The sequence below is a fragment of the Cololabis saira genome, chromosome 14 (genome assembly GCF_033807715.1).
Source record: "Cololabis saira isolate AMF1-May2022 chromosome 14, fColSai1.1, whole genome shotgun sequence".
NCBI lineage: Eukaryota > Metazoa > Chordata > Actinopteri > Beloniformes > Belonidae > Cololabis > Cololabis saira.
The window spans coordinates 42369299-42395603 of NC_084600.1; the positions used below are offsets into that span (position 1 = coordinate 42369299).

At 43.6% G+C, this 26305-nt stretch overlaps 1 protein-coding gene across 1 annotated transcript in view; it reads left to right on the forward strand.

Annotated features, from left to right (window-relative positions):
* Positions 1-731: 731 nt before the first annotated feature.
* Positions 732-26305, forward strand: part of mtus2a (microtubule associated tumor suppressor candidate 2a) — an 89809-nt gene continuing 64235 nt past the window's right edge. The window contains exons 1-4 of the mRNA XM_061739278.1: positions 732-807; positions 14897-17112; positions 17975-18297; positions 25913-26037. Of these exons, the coding sequence (XP_061595262.1) occupies positions 15106-17112; positions 17975-18297; positions 25913-26037 (2455 nt within the window). The 5' untranslated portion in view covers positions 732-807; positions 14897-15105. The remainder of the gene's footprint in view (positions 808-14896; positions 17113-17974; positions 18298-25912; positions 26038-26305) is intronic.

Here is a 26305-nt window from a genome sequence, read left to right on the forward strand (position 1 = left end):
TTCAACGGCTTTTTTCTTTTTTTCCACTTGACATTTGTCATAGAAACACGTGTGTCTATGTTGATGTGAACCTAGAAGTGGTCAAAGCTCCTAATTTGATGTGATGGTATTGTAACATAATGAAACTGCATCTCACCGTCAACTACCAATATTCACAGTTGAGAGTTTCTGCTCTGGCGCCCTCTGGTGGTGGCATCAGGACGCGTCCGATGGAGGCACAAAACTATTTGATTTGAAGATTTTATTTCGAACATACATGTTAAAAAAAAAGAGTACAAAAACTAAAAAAAAAAATAGAATACACACACATACACACACACATATATATATATATATATATATATATATATATATATATATATATATATATATATATATATATATACATATATATATATAATTTACCTAATAAAATAAAATAAGGAAAGAAAACATTTTTTTTTTCACGATTGTGAAAGTTTTTGTATGTGTCATCTTGTAAATAAAATAAAGCTTTTAAAAATCCCCTCCACTGCGTGTTTATGTAATACTGAAAGAATCCAGCAAAGGGCGCCAGTGCGTAACGTCTGAGTTCAAGTAAATGCTCTACCAGGTGTCGGTTGCAGCATCAGCACCACTCTTCCTCCTCCTCCTCCTCCTCCTCTCCCTCCTCCTCTCCCTCCTGTCTGCAGCACCCCTCTCTTCTTGCAGAGAGAGAGAGAAAGAGAGAAAGAGAGGAGGGAGCTGAGCCACGCGCCAGTGTTTCCATCTCCATCCCCTGCATCACCGGCGAGCCTCTTCACTGAATCAGCTGCAGGAAACCTGGAAGTAAGTGGCTCCTCTAAAACGCCTCACGAGTGGTTTTTACAGCAGCCGCCGCGTCGCTTTCTGCAGGTGTCGCACTTTTAGATGTAGGTAGGTGTCCTCAGATCGCTCCTCAGCCGACCTGAGGCTGAGTCAGATCAGTTTAACAGGCTTGTTTCTGTACTGACATCGAATCGTTATGAAAGTCAGGTTAGGATTTCAAACCTGGATTTTAAAAAAAGAAGAGAAAAATGTGTTATGGGGTCTGGGAGACATTGATGCCAGAGCAGGTTGGTGTGTAGGATGGAGCAGGTCGAGTGTGTGTTCATCATGATCAGGGATAGATTATAGGCTTTAGACTTTCAGACTCCAGCTATGATCCACTGCCCCGCGAGGTGGCATCCAGGAGGATTTGAAGGGATCTCATTGATTCTTTTGAGGAAGTGCTACTAATTGATATGTAACTGTCGGAGTTTTGTGTCAGATTACAAAAGTCACTACCTTTAATGGTTTGTTCGGTGTTTTTCTTTCCTATAAGAGAGAAATCATTGTTATTTATGTCCTAGTTTAATGGTAGATGTGCCACATTATTTATTTTTTCACTTTCTTGTAAAATTAGTTTTGACGCGGTTGAGTTTTACACTGAAAATGCTGCTTTGTTGCGTGTTTATATTTATTTCTTTACTCTTGTTCATTTTATGAAGAAAAGCCCATCAGAAAGTGCTGATTAAGATCATACTTTAGTGCATGATAAACCTAACAAATCATGTCTGTATATGTGTGTAAGTTCCTCCCTGACCTTAATGAGAGGATCAGATGTCACTTCAGGTGTGTTTTACACCTGAGCATCTCTGCGGCTGTTCCAGTGATGAGTCCTTGAGACGGTTGTAACTTGACCACCGTGGCCACACTTATTTTCAGCTCTGCAGCCCACGCGTTTTAGATTCTACCGGTACGATTCTGCCCCGAGACGCGCTACTCGGACCCTGCGTGGGAAGTGTGGTTATTGTCTGCTGCCACTATTGATCCCAGCATCAAAGACGTCCTACATTTATGGATCGTCCAGTCGGTTTTGCCTTGACAATCCCTTCCAGACTTGTTAGTGTGGAGGTTGGTGCTGCAACAAAGCAAGGGGTGGAGGGGGGGGGGGGGGGGGGGGCAAGTCCCATGGCCTTTCGACTGGGGGGGGGGGCCAGGGGGGCAGGTCCCATGGCCTTTCAACTGTAGCCGCTGCTCTGGATGCTGATGCTTGTGCGACGGATTCTTTACATCTGACCTCGGCCACGTCTGAGCAGCGATCGATAAGGGCAGATCTCTGCAGCCATGTGTGTGTTTTGGTGTGTTTGTTGGGTGTTTTTAATTGTGTGAGTGTGTTTGTGCATGTAAAGGTACCCTGTCCCAAACCGTCCACCGGTCCAACCTTCAGGCCATTTTATAGGACAAAGGAGGACAGAAGGTAAAGAGTTGAAGGAGAGAGCAAAGGGAAAGTATGTCAGTGTGCCTCTAAGTCGTGTGTACGGCTTCACTTTTCGGTTCGGGTGACGGACTGCAGTTATTTTGGGTGTCCTTTCCTGTTGTGGTCACGCGTCATGAAACAATTCGGAGACCTGTGCAGGAGGTGTGAATGAAGTGTCAACACACATTCTGGGAGCTATTGTCTGGAGGATGGCAGCGAGCCTCCGCTAGCCCCGCCTCTGCAGTCATGGGCAAGGCATTGGAGGTTGGACGGACGGACACGCCCCCAGCGATGACACACCAACACACATGCAGCCTCTTCTTCAACGTGTGTTCGTCTGCAGGCAGATCTGGCTGAATACTGGGAATAGGGGTAATTATCTTGGAATGGCGGTTGTTTCCTCTCGGACGAGGCTGCAGGAGTTGCTCTTACCAGACTCCGGACCCGGCCTCCTGATCTGAGTCCCGTCTCAGCAGGTCTGGACTGGAGTCGTCCTCCCGAAGGAGTTCTGTGCCACTTCCATCCCCCCGTCACCTTCCTCTGCCCTCGGCATGAAAACACTCGTCTTTACAACCCGTTTAAAACATGACACCTTTTTCTTTCTCCCTGCCGCCCCCCCGGGACCCTCATCCCGCTCGATTCCTCCCTCACCTCTCACTGATCCTTCGCACATCCTCCCTCCCCCACATTACACATTACACATGCACATTTACACTTTGTAATAATAACTAGGACCCCATTCCTCCCATTCCTCCCCATCCTGTTTTTGCTCTCCACTGCATCTTTTGTCTCCATTTCCATATTTTCTTTAAATAAACAGGAATGACTCAGCTACTCTTTGTCTGGATGGTTTCATCCTAACAACTTCCTCCATCACCTCGTCGCTGCACAGGTTTGCGTAGAAGACTGACCTCCTCACCTCTCGTCTTTGTCCCTCCTGCAGCTTCACCCGCCAGCCCTGCAAGAGTTAACATTTTTTCCTTTGCGACAGACATTGGGATGGTGGGTGGTGGGTGGAGGGGCTTTGCTGATAACAATGCGGTTACCAGCAACCAACGTGGACAGACACCCTCTTTCATGCCCCCCTCCCTGTCTGCATCTGCTCACAAGTCTTTCCTCCACTAATTCCTCACCGGTTCATCTCTGTTCTACCGTTTTTATTTCTCCCACATCGGGATTTCTCTGTCTTGTCTGCGTCCATGTGTTGCCTAGGTGTCTTTGTCCTACCAGGCTGCCCGAGCGTGAAGCTCGTGGGGACTCAGCCCTCGCAGAGGACGGCTGAGTTACCCAGAGGCTTTTTTCTCTCCATCATCTTTTTGTCTGAACTCTGCTGCAGCGGTCGGCGGTCTAGCGTCTCAGAGCGTCTGAGAGCGTCTGCTTGTGGGAGACGACCGTGATGCTGCTGTTTCTTTGTGTTTCTATGCACTCAGACTTTTGAGAGCGGTGCCTTCAGCAGCTCGGGGTGCTCCTGGTTTCAGCCCCACTAACCTGTCTTAGGGATGCCCCGATACCGAGTACCGATCCGATACTTCTACCACAAAAATAACTAGGCTAAAAATGCAATGAAAAATGCAATGAATTGGAAAACAGAGATAAATTCAATAAAAATAAATAAAATGAGTAGAATAACTATTTTAAACAAAAAACAATCTTTCTGTGGAAATAAAAAGTATCCACACTGGCACTGTCTTCACATTTAAGGAAATATCAAACATATAACATATCAATGACACATCATATCGCGGCCTATTTCATCCTACTACGATTTGTTGTAGAAGTAATGAGGACACCGAACTTTATGATTTGACCGTTTAACGTTAGCTACCCAAAAATCCAACATTACCTGATACAAAATGAGAACCACAAATCCACGTTTCGGTGCCTGGAATCCAGTTGTTTCTGTGAATTGCAGTGATCCATTTGTCTCTCTTAAGCTAACTAAATAACGGGGAATGAGAAGATCTGATCATTAGCAATAGAAGCTGATTTTTTCGGCAGTCTGTAAAACGATAACTCTGATTTCTTGCTAAATCTATGATTACAGTCGATCGCACAACAGCTCTTTCCCATTTTAGATGTTTTCCAGTTTCTCAAACGGAAAGTTTACGCTGCCACTCAGTCTTTCTGACACTCAGTGGACGAAACCCGCTGTGAAGTCTCATCTGAGACATCATGCACATTCCCTCTTTACTGATTTTAAATCCGAATAGAATAATTCCGCGATCATGTATACACTCATTCTGCTTTAAATTAATTCCGGTCTTTCTGCGCTGCTCATTACCCTTCCCTTGACGCTTACGTGCTGCTGCTTCAAAAATAAAATCAAAACAAATCCCAAAAGGATGCTAATAATGTGGTCTTCCATGTTGTTGCTAATCGAGTACGTTTGTTTTTCTTCCAGTATACATAATTTCCGGTAGACGTAACTTCTGTCCGCCCCCCTAACCAATCACTTCCCAACCCCCAGACCTTAAGCGGAATTGGATAAAGCCGATCAAACGTGTTTTCCATGTAAACCTCAATTCGGAAATTATTATTTCCATGTAAACTCAAAGGAAAATAGTTTAATTCTGAATTATTTAATTCGGAATAATTATGTAACCGTGGCCATTGAGATTTTCACCCGCTCTGTGTGCCGTAACAGAATAAATCAGCTTCTATTGCTGATGATCAGATCTTCTCATTCCCCCTTATTTAGTTAGCTGTGACCCCCCCACCCTCCCCGAACCAGGACTGTGCAGAAATCCTGTTACAGTTGCTTTTGAAGGACTCGCTCCGGGGGTATGGATGGATGGATGGATGGATGGATGGATGGATGGATATCATTATGGATGGATGGATGGATGGATGGATGGATGGATGGATGGATGGATGGATGGATATCATTATGGATGGATGGATGGATGGATGGATGGATGGATGGATGGATGGATGGATGGATGGATGCATGCATGGATGGATGGATGGATATCATTATTGATGGATGGATGGATGGATGGATGGATGGGTGGATGGATATATGGATATCATTATGGATGGATGGATATCTGGATGGATGGATGGATGGATGGATGGATGGATGGATGGATGGATGGGTGGGTGGGTGGATGGATGGATGGATGGATGGATGGATGGATGGATGGATATCATTATGGATGGATGGATGGGTGGATGCATGGTTGAATGGATGGATGGGTGGATGGATGGATGGATATTATGGATGGATGGATGGATGCATGGATGTATGGATGGATGGATATCATTATTGATGGATGGATGGATGGATATCATTATGGATGGATGGATGGATGGATGGATGGATGGATATCATTATTGATGGATGGATGGATGGATATCATTATGGATGGATGGATGGATGGATGGATGCATGGTTGAATGGATGGATGGATGGATATCATTATGGATGGATGGATGGATGCATGGTTGAATGGATGGATGGATGGGTGGGTGGATGGATGGATGGATGGATGGATGGATGGATGGATCGATGGATGGGTGGGTGGGTGGGTGGGTGGATGGATGGATGGATGGATGGATGGATGGATGGATGGATGGATTGTTACCCCCCTGACCCAGGACTGTGCAGAAATCCTGTTATAGTTGCCTTTGCAATGAAGGACTCCCTGGGGTACGAAGGGTGTGTGTGTGTGTGTGTGTGTGTGTGTGTGTGTGTGTGTGTGTGTGTGTGTGTGTGTGTGTGTGTGTGTGTGTGTGTGTGTGTGTGTGTGTGTGTGTGTGTGTGTGTGTGTGTGTGTGTGTGTGTGTGTGTGTGTGTGTCTGCAGTGAGATGGGGTAAAGGGGGATTATTATTTGGGCAGCTGCATCCTGCTGATATCCATCCAGGAGGAGGAACAGGATTGATCCCCCTCACCTTGCCCTTATTAACACGTCTTATCGAGACGGAGGTAACGACGAGACGAGTCAGTGAGCAGGAAGAACAAAAGGTTATTTTTAGAGAGGCGTTAAGCAGATAGACATCACTCGAGGGGCGATGCTGTACTGAATATCAGTGAGCGGCCGTGTGTCGCAGTCGGGGAAGTTGCAGGTTTGTTGTTTTCAAACAGAATCCTCAACAGACTGTGATTGTAGTTCCTCTGCCGGACGCGTGGCGTCGTCGCCTGATTTGACCGTTCAGACGCTCGGCCACGCCGCGGTGAATCATCCTGCGAGAGTCAGTCTGCAGGGCGCCTATTGTGTCGTATGAATATGAGGGATTTAGCTATTTCTGTCCGTGAGAGACGTGGGAGGAGCCGGACCGGAGAGCCAGGGCCTGACTCTTATGTCTCATAGCTAGCTTCGTCCTGCTAGATTATTTGATGTAAATACATTCATTGTGTGTTTCTTTGGTCCCCTTGAAGCCGTCCGTGTGTTTACATCCAGACAGAGGTCACGCGAGGAGAAGCCGTTTCCATGTAAATCAGGCTTTTAGTGTAATCGAGCCGAGCAGAAGCCTCCAAAAGTCGTAAATTCTGGTTCTGCACACATCGTTACTCGGGGCTGCTCATTTGCATCTGCATGTGTGTAAGTGTGTGTGGGCGTGTGTGTGTGTGTGTGTGTGTGGTCATATGTGTTGCTGGTGTCCCTCCGGGACCACAGAGCTGTAAAACCTGTGTGCTGTCGAGAGGGGGAGGAGAAGGATAAAACCGAAGACAAATGGCTTTCAAGAAAAGCCACGTGCTGCTGGACCGGCAACAAAGAGGCCGGGGAGGGAGGCTCTCTTCGTCGTCCCGGGTAGACATGTGTATCTGAAAGTGTGCGTTAATGTCCTCACCTGGATTTCAGAGACTAGAGACGAGTCCCAGGCAAAGATCTCATGATTCATCCGTTCCTGGCTGTAAATAGTAAAAAGCAAAACCTTGCAGGATGTTTTTAGTCTGCGTGAGAACATTTGTTTTTCTAGAAAAGCTCATTGAACATCCGGGTTCCCATCTATCAAATCATCCGCTGCAGGTCTGAAATGAGAGAAACACAGAAAAACACACAACGGGCACACAAGCCTTTGGAATCTACAAGAGAGAAAACATACTACATACAAACACAAACGGGAACTGGCAGAGACACAAACAGCAACCAGTCCAGGTCTCTAAAACTGAATCAGGACTAGGCTACTGCGATTAACTGTCCCTCAAAACTGTGGGGTGAGCAGGTGTGTGTGTCTGTGTAAATGTGTGTGTGCAAAGTGAAAACAAGGCTTTACCTGAACTTCAACTACAGTGGAGGAAGGAGGGAACAACCACGCCACCCGAGAGACCAAACTTTTCATTTTTTAACAGCGCACAGCCAAATAAATCCCTCTTTTTTCTTGACTCAACTTCTTTAACCTCAGGTTACTTTTTCTGCACAGTAACACCGGATGGTTAGTCCAGTTACACGGCATATATTCAGGTATTACTCCAGCCATGAGACTGTAATGGCGCTTTTCCACTAATACCTACTCAGTCCGACTCGACTTGGTTTTGCGCTTTTCCACTAGGGGTCTAAAGTGCCGAGTAGATACTTTTCTGTAGCTACTCTGACGAGGTTCTAAGCGGCTGAGTCGGCTGTATCTGACATCATCACACTACAGGCCACTGATTGGTCGGGGGGTTGGAGTCAGACGTCTGAGTCAAGATGTGACATCAGAGAAAGAGCGACTTGCGGCTTCTTGTTCATTTTATTCGACCAGCAACGGCAGCAAAAGTCTGTTTCATGATCCAACTCTGAGGTGCAGATGTTCATAAACCTGGTGCTGAAGAGAGAATTAAAAAGGGATCTAGACGGGAGATAAGGAACGACCAGATCCACCAGGAGCTCTGTCACTTCATAGCGACTTAGCTACCAACAGACTTTTCAGCAGCCGAGACAAACTAAAAACATTAAAAAGCTTCTCTCACTCTCATTCTTTAACTTGATATCAAACACAAGCCACAGACCCAGCAGCACATACAGTATATCATCTCCTCCAGGTTTCCAGGTTCTACATCTTTAGGGTTGTTGTCTTCTTCGTTCAGATCCCCCTTTTGGGCGGGGGAGAAGGTTCGTCCCTCAAGACTCCTCTCCCTGGCCCTGCCCCTTCTCAACCTTTCCCCGACCCTGCACCCCAACCTGGGACTTGCTGATTGGGCCGGAGCTTTGGGAGCTGCGTGCTGGCCTGCGGTCCCCACCTCTGGTCATCCCGCTGCTGCTTCCACCTGCCTGCTGTGCTGTTGCCGTCCCTGACCCACCAGTCTGGCCCTCGGCAGGAGGGTCCCCCCTTATGAGCCTGGTCCTGATCAAGGTTTCTTCCCTCCTAAAGGGGAGTTTTTCCTTGCCACTGTTTGGCTTAAGGTTTTTCTCCCACTATGGGAGTTTTTACCTGCCATTGTTCATGTAATAATTGCTCGGGGGTCACGTTCTGGGTATGGGTCTCTGGAAAGCGTCTAGAGACAATTTTTGTTGTATTAGACGCTATATAAATAAAATGTCCCCAGTTTAATCAGGGTGACAGTTTTTACTAATTAGTATTTACAGTAAAGGAATCCCAGTAGTCGTCTTGCTCTCCTGTAAACCAGGAAGCATCAGAAAGGGGGCTCCACGGCTCATGTGGAGGTTCACGCTACACGTTATGCATTCCCCTCCATCTGTCTAATTACAAACCGTCCAGAAGTCTTTTTTTTTTCTGCTTGGATCCATCTGTATGTCTCATCCCTCCCACGGCGGTCTGTGTCTCAGCTTCTCACCCACACAGGCTCCTTCCTGCTCACATCCAGGGAAACCAGTGGAAATCAAGAGGGACTCTCTCTTCTCTCGGTTCCGTTTCAATTCCCACCTCGAGATCTTCTCGCCTTGCCACTTCCCACTCTCCGCCGCGAAGCTCTCCGGCTGAAACGAAACGGTTGTTGGGTTGTGGTGCACGTCACGGGTCGCTCAGACCAGAAGCCTCTTGACCGGCCTTAATCACCGCTGGGGTTTATCTCGTTGGATGCTCGGTTCCTTCACTCAACTACGTCTAGTTTTGTGTGTATTTTGTACGGTGGCCGACAAGGGCCAAACGCACTGCAACGGCCTAATGCGTCTCAGTTAAGGAAAACGGCTTCAAGTACAGAAACCATTCAAATTCACAAACTCAAAACAAGGTACAAAAAGAGGAACGTGGTGCAAATGAAAGAACGTGCTGCAAAAAACAAAGACAAATGCAGCATCATCAAACGCTGCAAATAGAGAAACGATGCAAAGCACAAAACGATATAAAACAAGAAACCATCTTCAACAGAAAAACGCGTAGAGAGAGACCGAACAGCTGACTGTAATGTCAAAATATAATAATGAAACGTCTGGTAATGTACAGCGTTGTACAGTGATATAAACCACATTATATCACATTACCGTTCCCGCTGTATGTTTAAACCATGGATGTAAACACTGTGGTTCAGTCAGATGTTCAGTCTCTCTCTACATCCCGTGTGTCTGTCCATTGAGCTGTTACGCTGAGAGCGCCCCCTGCAGGTTTGGTAACCGGTTATGAAGCGTTTTTCTTTTGAAGATGGTTTCTTGTTTTATATCGTTTTGTGCTTTGCATCGTTTCTCTATTTGCAGCGTGTTTGATGATGCTGCATTTGTCTTTGTTTTTTCATTTGCACCACGTTCCTCTTTTTGTACCTCGTTTTGAGTTTGTGAATTTGAATCGTTTCTGTACTTGAAGCCGTTTTCCTTAACTGAGACGCATTAGGCCGTTGCAGTGTGTTTGGCCCGTGTCGGCCATCGTAGTTTTGTGCAGATTGTGTCAACCGTTCGATGCTCATTTTTATCCACAGCCGTCCACCGAGTGAGCTCACACATAAAAGTGATGTAGAGCTGCATGGATGGTTGATTTGTGACGGCAAAAGCAGGACGCTGACCTTCAGACAGCTACAGTCTCCGGTCCTTTTCCCCCAACGTCAGCCCTCCTGTCACGCTCCGGCGTTTCCTCGTTTTATGGTAATAAAAATTTCAGACAGAAGTCAATCGCGTGCGTGTTCCTCTCACGTTAGGGGACGCCACACACTGGCTTCGTCAGCGTCGCTGTTTGTTAAAGTGCGGCTCGTTCCGGCTCAGCCGCCACGATCGGGCTCAGACATCAGCCTCCCAAGACTGCTGTCATCAGCACGAGCTTCGGTGCTACATCAGTGCCGTAATCGATCTGCCACCGCGTCCCCCTCGGAGAGTTCCCTTCCTCCAACGCAGTCATTCCTCCGGCTCCCAACGCTCTCATTTCCCACCACTTTGACTTTTCCAGGTCTGCTATAAAACCTGTTAATTAGTTGATTGCCTGCACCAGTCAAAGGTTATCTGAGCCGGTCTGCAGGGGGGAAGAGGAGCTGGTGGTTTGGGGGCGCCGCCTCACAATTTATTTATGTGAGTGTTAAACATGATGGATTTCCTTATCGCCCAGCAGTCTCTGTTCCAGAGCAAAAGATTACCAATAAACTAAACAATTATACCACAGTTTGAATTTCTGATGAGAGATTTCCTTATTGGAATCTGGAAAAAAAAAAAAAACAGTTTAATACGCCTGTGTTGAAAAAAATAGATTTTCCGATTCTAAATCGATTCTCATATTAATTCCTAAAAATCGATTCGTATGTCTAAAGATCGATTTTTTTTTTATCATTACAACTTTTGGTATTTTTTTGTTTATGCCCAAAAAAGGATGTTTTGTTGGACACCAGAATAACTGGTGCCATGTTTTTGCCTTTAAATATGTTTAAAGGTATGAAAACATTAAAGTTTTCAGTTATAATTGTATAGATTGTCTATATTTAATTACTTTATATAATGTCTTGGGGTTACATTTGCACAAAATGCTAAAAAACTAATTATCCTTCATTCATTCATTCATTCATTCATTGAATGAATGAATCAATGAATGAATCAATGAATGAATCAATGAATGAATGAATGAATGAATGAATGAATGAATGAATGACTGAATGAATGAATGAATGAACAAATTCTCAAAAATTAAAAACCGAAATAGACCAAAAATGGAAAAAATTAAAACGTAACGTGGGAAAAATTCTAACCGATTTCATGCGTCTCTGTTTCCTCCCTGGATCTGTTTGGTAATTCTGGCCCACGATGTTTCTGAAAGCAGTTCTATCAGCATTCTGGGAGCTGATTGGTCCTTACAGCATCATTAGCTGCCAAAACTTGCTGTTGAATCTCAGTATAATACTAGTATTAATATGTTGCAGAACTACAGTCATATAATTCATGCAACAGCTCAAAAAACTGTTTTAATAAAACTAACCCAAATCAATATTGGAATTGAATCGAATCGGATCGAATCAAATCTAGATAATCGATTCTGAATCTTAATAATCTGAATTGAATCGATTCTTGACATTTGAATCGATCCCCAGCCCTACCGTTTAACCACATCGGGCTCAAAGAGTTGCCCTGAAAGTTTAAGCCTCCAGGAAATAAAAATAATTCCTCCTCCCAGTGTATTTGGGAAGAATCCAGCTCTGCACATTTCCAGCAGGATACAGTGAGCGGCAGGCAGTGGAGCTGCCGTCTTAGCGGTGAGTTCACTGACACGACTGCCACCAGACGCATGAAGAAGCCACCTGCTAATGAGAACTGACACCCTGCTGCAAATATAATTAGGAGGTGGGCGTTCCACTCGAACTTTGGAGAGGACTCAACTGTTCAGTGTGACGGCTTGAGGACAAATATCTCGCTGCATAATGGCGATCGTGGCCCTGGTGTGTGCTGTTCTCTCCCGACGCGGACAATGAAAATGTCTGGATGCAAAATTTGAACGAGTAAACTTTGACTTCATTTGTTTGGTTTGGTCTATAATATGGGAATCAGGCTTACAAGACACATGCAAAGGATGCTCTCTGTCCACAGCAACAATACTGAACCCATTACAATACCTCAAAAGCCCTGGGACAATTCCTCTTACAGCTTGTGCATAATTACGGAAAGATTTAAAGCTTCTAAGTCACTTTTTAATGTCAGAGTCTCAGACCTATCCAATATTGACACAGTATGATAAGAGTTACCCATCTTCTATAGAGCGTGGAACAGCCTGTTTCCAGCTTATTAATCTCAATAAACGCTAAGGACAGAAGAAAACTCATACACTGGAGAAATAAAAAATAAAATTCATCACAGAGCAAATTGTCACACCTTGAAAAGTTAACAAAAACAGAAAAATATTGATTGATTTTCCATCTTCGTGTTGGGAGGGAGGTACTGCCTCAAGTGGTGGAGTCCCAGTATTTCGATGTCTTGATCACAAGTGAGGGAAGACTGGAGCGGGAGCTCGATGGGTGGTTTGGTTCGGTGTCTGCAGCAATGCATGAACCGATAAATGCACCGGTGTGATGTGGTGAAGACAGAGCTGAGCCAAAGGATAAGATTCTCTGTGTACCGATCGATTCCTGTGGGTTGTGACCAAAAGAGATTGAGGATATAGAGGTGACTGAAATTCCACTGCAGGGTGGCCGGACTCCCCCTTATGCCACTTTTCCACTAGTCTCGCCTCAGCTCGGCTCGACGCGTTTCCATCCGTGTGTTTTTCCACAGCCAGGGGAGAAGTGGGGGGGGGTTGGGGTGAAGCTGCTGTGACGTACTCGATTGCGCAGCACCTTTGTTTGTGTCGGCGCAGATGAAAAATCAGCTGGAGCCGCGAGCGGCTGAGAAAAAAACAGCCCGTCTACATCCCTTTTTTAATTCTCTCGTCAGCCACCAGGTTTATGAACATCTGCACCTCAGAGTTGGATCACCAAACAGACGTTTGTGCTGTATAATAAAATCGCCGCTAGTCGCCTCGCGCTGACTCCCGCTTCCTGATTCAAACGTTTGACGGCCCCGCCCCCGACCAATCACTGGCGTGGAGGGTGGTGACCTCAGAAATAGTCCCTGCTCAGCCCTGATTAGAACCTCACCAGAATGGTTACAGAAAAAAGTATCGGCTTGGAGCGGCTCTACCCGCCTCAGCCCTAGTGCAAAAGGGCAAAACGGGGCCGTGGCGGGTAGAACCGAGGTGAAGCGAGACTAGTGCAAAAGGGCCATTAGAGAGGCTGAGAAGTTTTGTCATTGGGGAGAGACTTGGTGAAGAGTCACTGGACTCTAGAACGAGCCAGTTAAAGGGGGCCTATTATTAAAAACAGGTTTTCTCTTGCTTTAACATATATAAAGTGGTCTCCCCTCAGCCTGCCAACTCAGAGAAGGAGGAAAGCAACCAAATTCTGCAGTGTCTGTACAGCCGCCCGGATGATCCGTCCAGTGTGATGTGGATCTACGAGCCAATAAGATTCTGCTCCCGTCGTTACGTATGGATGGATGGATGGATGGATGGATGGATGGATGGATGGATGGATGGATGGATGGATGGATGAATATGGATGGAGTTTCTATACCAGAGGGGGGGGCACTGGAGCATATTCCAACAGTTGTTGGACATCTGTGATGGAAAACCCTTTTAAAAGACGACCTCATGGTAAAACTCTGTACTCTGACATGGTTTTGCTTGGAATGACTCAACAGATTTAATTCTTGGTTCATGCATTTTATATTGTTCATTTTAAATAAATCAAGATTTGCTTGTCACTGGGAGAGAAGACGGTTACATTAACAGGAGAGGGTTATGTTAACCGAGGAGGGTTCTGGTTCTATGTGTGTGTGTGTGTGTGTGTGTGTGTGTGTGTGTGTGTGTGTGTGTGTGTGTGTGTGTGTGTGTGTGTGTGTCTCTCTGGGTGTATTTTCTCCCAGTCATTAAATGACCAGCAAAGATGCTTTATTTTTATTTTTTTGTGATCAAATGTTTTTATTTATTTTTCATGATTTTCTTATCAAAGGTGGCATCCACAATGATTTTAAACGAGCATTAACACATTCTCAGCCCCTTCCAAACCCAGCCCTTGGACCTAAAAAAAAATTTGATAATGCAGAAAAACAGATACTACAAAGATAATAGAACAAAGGACAAAATAAAACAAAGGCAAAACATAATAATATCAAAAACTTGACAAGGATAGCTGCAACAAGGTAATCTATGTCAATTTTAAATACATCTTTTGAGTTTGGACTTAATTTTATCTGCTGCCATAAACCAAAATAAAATATTTTGTTGTTTTGCATTATGGATTTGGGCTGTAGATATTTCCAGGTAGATAATTTCAAGGTTTCCATCTTACTGCAATTATCTTTTTTGCTGTTGTTAGGCCAGCAAGCAAAATTCGTTTCTGACATAGTGAAGTATTGATTGTTGATAAATTATTTAAAATAAGTGTTTGAGGGTTTATTGGAATATTCTGTGCTGTTATGGAGGATAATGCAGTTACAACCTGTTGCCAGATGCTTTATTTTTATTAATAACGACTGCTTCACGATATGACAATTATTTGTTACATGGCTGTTTGTTAAACTGCTACATTGTATTTTATGCTTGAATTGTCATTTGATGTCATATGTTATTAGTATCAGCAAATGTTCATGAAGGATGCATTTAAAGAAAAAAAAAATATATATATATATTTTTTTACTCTCATGCCGCATCTTTTGTCCCATGGGGGGCCAGTTGTGTTTCATGTCAGGAACCATCTTCACTGGCTCTGTAGAACATTAAAAGGACAAGTGGTACTTCTCTTTTCTTACTGTTTTCTTTTTTTGTCTTTTATTTTTCAGATTGAACAAACGTCCATCTCTCTGAACACCCGTCAGATACAGCTTTGCTAACAAACGACGAATAAATATTTGACTATTGATGGATTAGCTGGATTTTTCAACAGAAGGGCCTTCATCGCTGAGACCCCAAAGAAGAAAGGCAGATAGGGAAGTAACTGTGTTACTCCATAAATGGCCTCAGCACCTCAACGTGTCCAATAAAGTCCAATATGAGCATTCCAACTAGTTTCCAGGGACTCAGCGTCAATGTGGACAAGATTGGTAAGAAAAACCAGATCCAGTTCTCTCCATCCGACGATGATAATGCCAATAAAGTATCTTCAATCCCTTATCTAGACAGAAGAGGTTTGATTGAGGACGCAGGGTACAGCACAAGCCCCGTTCCTCCTCTGGTCTCCCAGAGTGAATCCCCAGATAAGTTGGTCATTTGGGGCTCAGAACAGCGATGCATGGAGCCAGAGTTCAGAGACTTTGAGCTTCTGAAGTGTCAGGACGTACATAAATTCTTAGGAGATAGAAATCAGGAGGAAACTGAAGAAGAGGAAGATGATGGAGGGAGTATTAGAGACGGAAGAGATGAGGGTCCCATGTCCATATCCTCAAGTTCGACGTCTAGCTCTGTTTCCAGTGCCACGAGGAAAAATGACAACGACGGAAACAAAGTGGTGGGCAGGATGTACGGGGCTAAAGAGAAAAGGATGGCCTGCCATAGCAACGAGGAGCTTGACTCATGTGTGACAGCTTCGATGGAGAAGAGAGACAACAGGCAAAGCATGGACAGACAGAAGGGACGTCTGAAAGAATCCAAGTCTGAGACAAACGTGTTTGTCTCCAGTCTGACGGCTGTTTCCCTCAGTGGAAGCTTGTCTAGTGCATTGGATTATAGCGGAGAAAGATCCCTCGCCTCTCTGTCCAGCTCCAAGGCCAACCCGTATACCAGTGCCAACATGACTACCTCAGCCCAGTCCATCAGAAGGGCAGCCAGTCAGAACCCCCCGCTGATGCATCCTCAAGAAAAAGGCCACCCTCCTGAATATTGTAACCAGGACAAGATACTGGAGGAGAGGAGTCTTTACAGAAATGTACTGTCTTCTGACGTAGGCCTTGGCCAGAGGAGAAAGGCTGGATTTGAGGAGAGGGTTCTGCCACCACGACGACAGCAGCTCGTCAGACCCCTCTGTCAGACAGAGATTGTAAGAGAGAAGAACTTGACCCACCAGACTGAGATAGTGCAGCCCGCCGCCCTCAACGCCTCGCCAGATTCATGCAGAATGGCATCAAACAGAAAGTTTGGTAAATCTTCTTTGCGTGAGCCATCAGATTTCTCTCACCTTTACAACGCATTTGGAGTCAGCCAGCCCAACCAGCCCAACCAACCCAACCAGGCATCGCAGAACGAGGTTCCACTCGTGCAAAAACAACCAACTACTACCCAGCATAGATCTGGACTAGCAAATCCTTCCACCTCAGAGAAGAGACCCCAGACTCAGCTCACGTACCGAAGAAACTGCTACAGTCCCAGCAGGACCGGGGTTGGTTCTAGTTCACCTACCCCTCCCCACTCCCCTCTCAGGACACCCCAGGGGTCGCCCCGTAGGCCACCTCCTATCTACATGGGTTCCAGGAACGTTCCTGGAGTGACCAGGACCATCCCAGCGGGATGCAACCCTGCGGCACAGATGTCGGCGCAGGGCTACGGCAACAGCTGCTTCAGAGCGCCGGCCAAAACTAATGTAAGCACAAGTGGAATCCCCAAAGCGCCTCTCCACAACCAGCAGAGCTCCCCCGACTCTACCCCCAGAGAGAGCTCCCCCTCCCCTAAGCTCAAACCTAAAGGAGTTCGCCCCAAAATCATTACCTACGTCCGGAAGAATCCTCAGTTCAAACCACCTGATGGACCTTATCAGGTCTCCTCTCTACCGTCAAGGCTTTCAACATACACCCACAGCCAAGCACCCACTTCCTTCAAAGATGCATCTAAGGAAGCCCCCAAGACTGACGCAGAAACTCGAAGAACGCCGGTACTTTGTGCCTCCAATCTGCTGTATGAGAAGTACCGCCAAGAGATGCAGACAAACATCTTCCCGGGAATGCAGAGCAGGAGTATCAGAGCTCCTGGACACACGAACACAGTCCCTCCTGCACATTCACACAGCCACACTGCACCCCCGAAATTGGGCAGCAAAGCAGACAACTTCTACGGGCCGCCACCGGAGGTGAGAATATGGTACATGTGTCATATGTGAATCTAGTTTACTCTGAATGTCAGTTTTCCACCTTGCGCCAATACCTTGTTTCAGCAAACAGTGTTTAATTGTTCACATCTGTTATTGGAGAGCTGGTCATGATTTCCTTAATACCATTTCTTATTGATTCTGACATAACAGCTTCATCTGGCATAAATATTCATACGTCAAACACAAGGGTGTGCAAGAACAAGGTTAATGCCTGCAAAAATGCAAATCCCACCGCTCCCACCGCTTTGTTTCATGTATGGTTTCATTTCAAGCGGAAAACAGAAATTCTGTCAAAAGATAACATACAACAGTAAGAATCTGTATATTTCAGCAACTTGTCTAGATACATGTTACTCAGCAATGTTTTTACTAACGATATAGTATTTATGCAGCAGAGTGCAGATCTGTTTTCTTTTTTAAACCAAGATGCATCTCTTTCAAATAAGATAGAAAGTAAATAACAGTAAGATAAGCATCAAATCACCTGCACAAAATGGAAAATATGCCTTCAGAAGGCTTTATATTTACGGTCACTGCAAATCTGCGCATGCGTCAGAAAAACAGACCAGCTTCAGGTAAAGCCTTGTTTTCACTTTGCACACACACAATTACATAGACACACACGCCTGCTCACTCACCTACATACTCACTCCACAGTTTTGTGGGTACAGATAGCCTAGCCTAGTCCTGATGTAGTTTTAGAGACCTGGACTGGTTGCTGTTCGTGTCTCTGCCTGTTCTTGTTTCGGTTTGTTTGTTTTCTCTCTTGCAGATTCCAAAGGCTTGCGTGCCTGTTACGATGTTGCGGGTTTTAAATCAGTTTATTGACTCTGACTTCCAGGTAGGAAGACCCGTCAGTTTGAAGGACAGCTCTGCCGAGGATTCACCGCAGGGCAGGACTGCTCTGCAGGCCGGGGGCGGCGGCAGCCTCCTGCGCTCTGGCAGGGGTCTACGTCTGGGCCTGGGGGCCGTCACCAGGACGGGCTCAGCCAAGAGCAGAGCCCCCGGTCAAGGACAGAAGTCGGCCCTGGTCCCGAGCCAGCCGGTCCAACCCGTCAGCCCGAGCACCAGCCGGAGAGGCCAAGACACCGCAGGTACATCAAACTCCTGCTCCTGTCAGCTTTCTGCATGTTCACGCCGGATGGATATCACCTCTTCTGAGCTGTAGAACACGTCAGTTTTATTTCAGCATCCCCAAATCTGACTAACGAGGGTGCTGGCTCATCTTTCTTATTCTGTGCAGCAATGAGGGGGTTGTAGGACCAACCCCCGCCTACTCCCCAGCTTGGCCGGGGATGAAGGCAGCTCATTAAAATGCACTCTCTGTGATTGCTTCTGGCAGATGTGATTGGAAGATTTTAACAGATACCGTGAGGGGACTTATTTTGCTCCAGAAGGCTGTAGTTTATGAAGAGAAATAAATAAATTATAGCACGCTCACATCTTCTCCTCTGCAAGTTTTTAATCCAGATGATGAATCTGCACTCGGTTGTCTGGGATATTGACGTATGACACTTTTGTCATCAACTCACGCAAGGCTATGCCGTTTTTCACTTCCATGCATATTTTATCTCCCCTTTCCCAGAACTTGATAACTGAGGCACACATTAGAAATGCACATGTCAGAAAAAAAATATATGCACACGTATGACCTGAAACTCCACATGCAGAACTTGATCACCATGGTGATTAATGTGCCGGGGTTCCTTATCATTATTCCTATTGATAAATATGCATGGTGTCTCGGTTGCTGCGTCCCCCTCGGGGAACTCTACGAGCTTTGAAGTGCAAAGCAATTAACACTTAAGTAATGTCAGTATCTCCCCGCTGGAGTCTTCCTTTGCTTTTTGCAGCCTGCATGGATAAACACCACCTGAAATACTGCGTGTGCACAGTACTGGTCAGCGTTGTGCACATCAGTGGCTTCCCTCGTGCATTTAAAGGACTTACATTTTTTTTTTTTTTTTTTGCTTTTGCAAAGGGCCAGGCAGGAGAAAGATAAAAATAATATTTTAGAGGAGGAAGATTTTTTTTTCATTATGCACTTCGGGAAAAAAGTCGAAATGTCGAGAAAAAAGTTGAAATGTCGAGATTAATGTTGAAGTACAATTTTGAGAAAAAAGCCGAAATGTTGAGAAAAAAGTCGAAATTTCGAGATTAGTGTTGAAGTATAATTTCGAGAAAAAGTCGAAATGTTGAGAAAAGAGTCAAAATTTCGTGAATAAAGTTGAAATTTCGAGTTTATTTATTTTTCTCCTACATGGTCCTAATACTCTTCCGTATAAAACAGTGTGCTGTATAGCTGGAGGCTGAAACACCACTAGAACTACATTATACTCACATAATTACAGTGAAGATCTTAGAATCTCTATTGTTATGATAATGACTGTCTTCCACCTATATGGCAGGGCACTTATGTACAGTAGAAGCCACCATTACCTGCCTGCATGAGTGTTTTTCACGTCGGTGCAGTTCTCAATGATTGCTCCAGATATTGCACTGCTCTCAGCTTTTACATATAATAGCCTGCAATTTAAGGCCTCCCAGTCCAAATCCATGCAGGTTGTCACGGCTCACCTTGACCTGTAATTAAAACCATTAGTGCTTGTCCCAGCTTGTCCTATTGACTTTTCCAGGACTAATTTACATAAATCATCCAAGTGAGTGTGAGCTTTCCCCCCCAAAGCAAGTGGAGCCTTTTATTTAGATATTCAGTACGGGTTGCAACACAACGGAAGGCTCTCTTGCCCATGTTTTTTGGTCTTGCTCAAAACTGTACACTTTTTGGTCTCTCATCTTTCAGTGGTTTTCCTCTGTCTTCAAGATTACTGTAACACCTGATCCTGAAACCCCTCTATTTGAACATTTTGCTACTCTGGAAAACTCTTGGCATGATGATCACCAAGAGTTGTATCCTAAAACTGTGGAAATCTAATTCAGCCCCCATGTTTGAGGCTTGGTTGAGGGAACTCATGTTGAAAGACTGAGACATGAACTATCTGGCACTCCTGAAGTTCTGCAGGACGTGGAACCCAGTACTAGAGCATATTAAGGACAAATGATACCCTTCTCTTCTCCTACCCTGCTGGTGAACTTTTTTGCTAGGTTGGTTTGTAGTGCAGTGGAATTGGTGACACCGTTGTAACTATTTTCTGCCCCTCCTTAGTTCAATTTAATTTATCTTTATTTTTATTTATTGATTTGTTTTTGTTTATATATATAATTATAATATATATATATATATATATATATATATATATATATATATATATATATATATATATATATATATATATATATATATATATATATATATATATATATATATATATAATTATAAATAAAATGTAGTGCTATTTAATTAATCTAATTAATCGCATTTTAATCTCATATCTGCTAAAGGTCCCCAAATAAAGAATTCGAATTCTAGGACATTGCAAAATTGCAGTGCATGACTAATCAATTAAATAGAGGGAAGAGAAGATTTGAAAGCCACATTTTTATTGGTGAAGTGTGTTTCATAAATGAAATTCAAAAGAAAAAGCTCAAGCACATCAGCAAACCAATGAGGCCAGGTGCAGTATTAATAATAATAAATTGTATTTATAGAGCGCATTTTCACCTGAAGAACAAGTCTCAAAGCGCTTACAATAAAGATTAGAGAAAAAAAAAATAGAAAATAAAAATAAAATAGAAATGAAAAAATAAAATAAAATAAAAAAAAGCATTATAGTATTCAAATGCAATGCAAATACAGTTACATAAATAAAATTCAGAAATAAAATAAGGCTAAATCTGAAATAGGCACTTAAGCAGACTCTCAATTCAAAATTAAAACTAAAGCTGACTCAATACAGCAATTCAAGTAGCCTACTAGTAGCTGTAACGTTTACAGTGGAACTTGTCCGGACATGTTTAGCGTTTAAATGATAATTCAGGCTGGAGCAGCTCCGCTGAGAGGAAAATTATTTTTTACAAAATGTACAAATCACCGCGTTCTTGTTCATAGTCCCGTCTACTTTCTTTTTATAGATAAACTTGCCTTTCAAAGGTCCTAGCAAAGATTTGCTGAGTCGCCTCCCTGAGTCGTCCAGGTCTGTCACTGCTTTGTTAGTTTGACCAGCAGCAGGAGGGAAGTAGTGGCCTACGGGTCCCTCAATGGGACAAATTTGAAATACTCACGCATTTTGCCACTCATAATTAATTGCGTTAATGTTAAGTGTAATTAATTAATCTAATTAACACGCTAAACTGACAGCCTTAGTTCAAAGACATTCAGTATGGGTGATCAATAAAAAACCCAAACTGAATTTCAACACGAGTATTGTGATGGAGAAGGAGAAGGACACTGAATGTGATTTTTTTTGGTCTTCTCTTCCGTTCAGGTTACTGTGAGTAATGTTTAGCAGGAGCTTGTATATCTGGGGGAAAGTGGATGTTTGTTGGTCTCACTTCCCTCCCGGCTCTCTCTCTCGGAGATGCTGAACGGAGAAGAGTGGGGGTGGGAGAGTCAGAGTCGGAAATGAGGACATTTATCCTAATGATCCTGGCATTCTCACTCAAGTGGAGCAGGCTGCAGCCTCCGAACCACGAGGCACAAACGGAGGATGGAGGGAAGCTGGATGAGTGGGAGCAGCAGCTCTGATGCTGGTGGAGGGGAGTTACACTGGAGACTCTTTCTCCATTTTTCTGCCCTACTTTTCTCTCTCTCTCTCTCCCACAGTCCTCTACGACGGAGTATTAGGGCCAAACTAAGACAAAACAAAAATTGGAAATTACGAGAATAAAGTCATAATAATATGAGAATAAAGACGTAATATTACGAGAATAAAGTCGTAATGTTGCGAAAATAAAGTTGTGATATTATGAGAATAAAGTCGTAAAATTACGAGAATAAAGTCATAATGTTACAAGAATAAAGTCGCAATATTATGAGAATAAAGTCGTAATATTTACAAGAATAAAGTCATAATATTACGACTTTATTCTCGCAACATTATGACTTTATTCTTGTTATATTACGACTTTATTCTCATTATATTACGACTTTTTTCTCATAAATTACGACTTTATTCTCGTAATATTACGACTTTATTCTCATAATATTACGACTTTATTCTCGTAATATTACGACTTTATTCTCATAAATTACGACTTTATTCTCGTAATATTACGACTTTATTCTCATATTATTACGACTTTATTCTCGTAATATTACGACTTTATTCTCATAATATTACGACTTTATTCTCATAATATTACGACTTTATTCTCATAATATTACGACTTTATTCTCATATTGTTACGACTTTATTCTCATATTATTACGACTTTATTCTCGTAATATTACGACTTTATTCTCATATTATTACGACTTTATTCTTGTAATATTACGACTTTCGACTTACTCGTAATTTCCAATTTTTTTTGTCTTAGTTTGGCCCTAATACTCCGTCGTAGTGCTCTGTTTCTCCCCCTCAAACGTTTTTTCCCCCCTCTGGTCCTGATATGGCGGTTACCCCACAGATGGAGAGGGATGGAGGGCTGCAGGCCTTATCTCTGCAGCCAGCAGGGCATGAGGCTCTTCGCAGGATCCCGACCCTTCTGCAGGCTGGGGAGCTGAGATGGGCTTTTAGTCGGGGTCTGGGGATTTGCTCTGCTGCATGTGTGCGTGTGCATGCGCATGTGTGTGTGTGTAGCCCTGGTTGTTCATTCCTGAAGGTTTTTTTTGTTGCTGGAAACAATAGATTGCAGAGCCGGAGGATTTTGCCCCCTTCGCTGCTTCTACGGTTACTTTTTCTTAAAATCCCAATTCTCCTCTTTGATTCCCTGTATTTTCCTTTAAAAAAAGACAACAATTAAAAGAGAAGATAAGAGAACAAAACAAATCAAACAAAAAAAAATAAAAATTTTAATTCTTTAACACTTAATATCTTAATTTACATGTGCAAAAAGGAGTAGGAAGAAGTGTAAACGTATTTAATCCTACCCCCATTCACTAATCATTTAACAACTATACTATAATTATACTCACACACTGTATTCACATACATACATACACAAAGTTGAATATTTCTATATATTTGTACACACATGCCCATATAGATATTTATATAAATATACTTATTTACACCATACTATCTCTATATTAACTCCATCTGTTCTATATCTATATATATCTACATACACACATATACACATACATATTCACACACATATATACATACACCCATACATACATACATACATACATACATACATATATATACACACATGCATACATACACATATACATATATACATATATACATATCCCCCCCTTTTTTGTCTTTTCATTTCATCTTTTCATTTCATCTTTTCATTTCATCTGCAAACCGCAGGTTTCCCTGTAGTTCACTGCAGAACCGAACTGATCATATCTAATCCCACTGAAAATGCAGCGTCTGCAGAGAGCAAAATCAATAAACTGTCAGCGTCTCACTGGTGTCATGATGGCATTAGAGGAACTGCTCTGTCCGGTCTGCGATCAGACCAGAGCCAGACACAGCTCTTCACAGCTTGTCGCCTGCGCCGTTATTATATTTGCTCGCTGCAGCAACAGGAGTCGGCACACAGAGAAGCTCCTGCTGCCACCGAGAGCTTAATCAATGCTGATGCACAAAGTTTATATCCAAATAACTGGAATACGAATGATTACAGCCATTGATGCTGGACAAATGAATAGAAATAGATCCAGACAAGTAGATGAACACTGCACCGTCAGCAGGCTCAGTCAAACTCTTGTAGCCTGAGAGAGGTTCAAGCAGAGGTTTGTGTTTAGGATTTTTGTAGATGAAAGCAGGGGCGTCAATTGGGTATGGCAAAGTATGGCAGGTGCCAAACCTTGGCTTCAGGGGAAAAATTAAATGTTTGATTTTTAAATAAATTTATGGAATCACTCTGTGTCTATTTGTATTGATTATTCTATTATTTAACACATATAAAATAACTACAAATGCAAGTCAGAACAACATTGATTTCACTAGGTATTATCTTTCCCAACACTTGTATCTCCCCCCTCATATCTTGAAATGTGATGTCCCAGCGTCCCTGACGACAGTGGTCGCTAGGTCAGTCTCGTTTTTAGCGCACTTTGCAGTGTTACTAAGTTACAAAAATGAAAAGGAAGCAGGAAACCCTGCATTTCTTTTTTTTTAAAAGAAGTCAAGTGATGGGTCCAATGTTGCCCCAGCAGTGGAGGGAGAAGGACCAGGTAGCGAAAACAGGAGTCAGGCTATTAACGAGGCTGTTAGCCACTCCATGTCCACGTGAACGTGATATTGTTGCACTGACATAATGAATGAAATGAACAGAATGAGTTAAATTGCGTTTGTCAGATACGCTTTTACTGCTCTCTAACTGCCGCTTGCTGTCCATGGTGCAGAAAACGGATGCGTATTAAAGGCGCATCGACTGAATTGATCAACACGTTGTTAAAGGGTAGTGTTCATAGTTAGCAGGATGTGACTGAGACTGCATTTGAAAAAGTTCACATTTTCTTGACCACACAGATCAGCTACATAAACTTCTGTGATGAGTATTTGCCGGGCATGTTGATTGAGTCATCAGGTGGGCACGCTCCTTCCTTGACGTTTTGTTGATATAGGCCACGATGTCTCCTGAGGGCTCAACTGTGATTCCTGGCGTCCCAGGTACACTTAGTTCCACGCCCTCCTACGTTGCTTTCACAGCCCAGTTCTTGTCTTTTTTCTAATCCAAAGCCAATTGCTGCTTTTTTCCGCTGCATTTGACAAGGACTTGATTGCCTGTTAGAGCAGGGGTTCTTAACCTTTCTGACCTTGGGGCCCAATTTTTTCAGTACAGAGTGGCCCGGGGCCCGTTAAATATTAACACTGTATAGCAGGGGTATTCAACTAAAACATTAAGAGGTCCATTTAGAGAAAATTTACTCAAGCGAAGGTCCAGAACATCATTATATATATATATATATATATATATATATATATATATATATATATATATATATATATATATATATATATATATGTGTGTGTATATATTCAAGTAACCTCATAGTTGTATCAACATCTGCATCTGACTGTTAGATTAAAAAAAGTACATTTCAAAAATATTTGCCACTTAACATGTGTAACTTGAATTACACATATTTTTTTCTCTTAAAAATAAAATTGATTTTATTTTATTTTTCAAATGCTATCTTATTTTATTTCTCTACCAGCAGTTTGATTTTCCCCTTTTCTTTGTTAATTGTCTCAACACATTTTTATAATAAATGAATATAAACACATCTTAGAAATTGAACAGTTTTGCAGTTTGTCTTTCTTCCCCTTAATCTTATGCCCCCACTTTCTGTCGTTCAGTGAGAGAACTGAGCTCTAATTTCTCCTGCCAGGACTTTAAATCTGGGCTGGATGGTGGAAGGTTCTCATGCACATGAGAAGGTGCTCATTGGTGAACCTGGAACGATATTTAGTTTTAATTATGTTCATTGTGGAGAAAGCTGCCTCACAGCTGTATCTGGACTCAAACATGGGTGTTTTAAGATTTATTTTATTTAAGATATTAAATTAATCAGTTGTCAGGACTCAGCGTGTCGGGCTTCATCCGAGCCTGATCAGCTGCGACGGGCTGCGACGCGCTGCAGCCCAGTCACTTTCCGATGCTTTTGCAACAACAGTCCAGTCCAGCAGACACTTCAGCCCACGCATTTACCATCCTTCAGCAGTAACGACGGAGCCCGCTGCCGCTCGGGCGGCAGCGGGCTCCACGGCCGCGGGGACGCGTCGGCTCCCGCTCAGTCGGGCGGCTCCTCCCGCTCTCCGGCCCGCCTCCGCGGGGCAGCTCCCCCGGGAGTCTCGTCTCCTTCTCGGCTGCGAGCCCCAGGTCTCGCCGTCCGCCCCAGGTGTCCCGCCCAGAGCCGCCGCCGGGCAATCACTGGCAAATCACGCCCCCCTTCCCCCTTCTCATGGTGGCTTCAATTACGTCCGCCTTAAACCTGAATTATGGTTCCGCGTAAATCGATGCAGAGCCTATGCCGTAGAATCCCTGATCCTGGTGGATCTAAACCTACTCTGTGCAAAATAAATGATTTTTTCTGTAAATACACACCATTTCTCTTACTAACACGTACAGCTAGCTGAGTGTCTTCTCC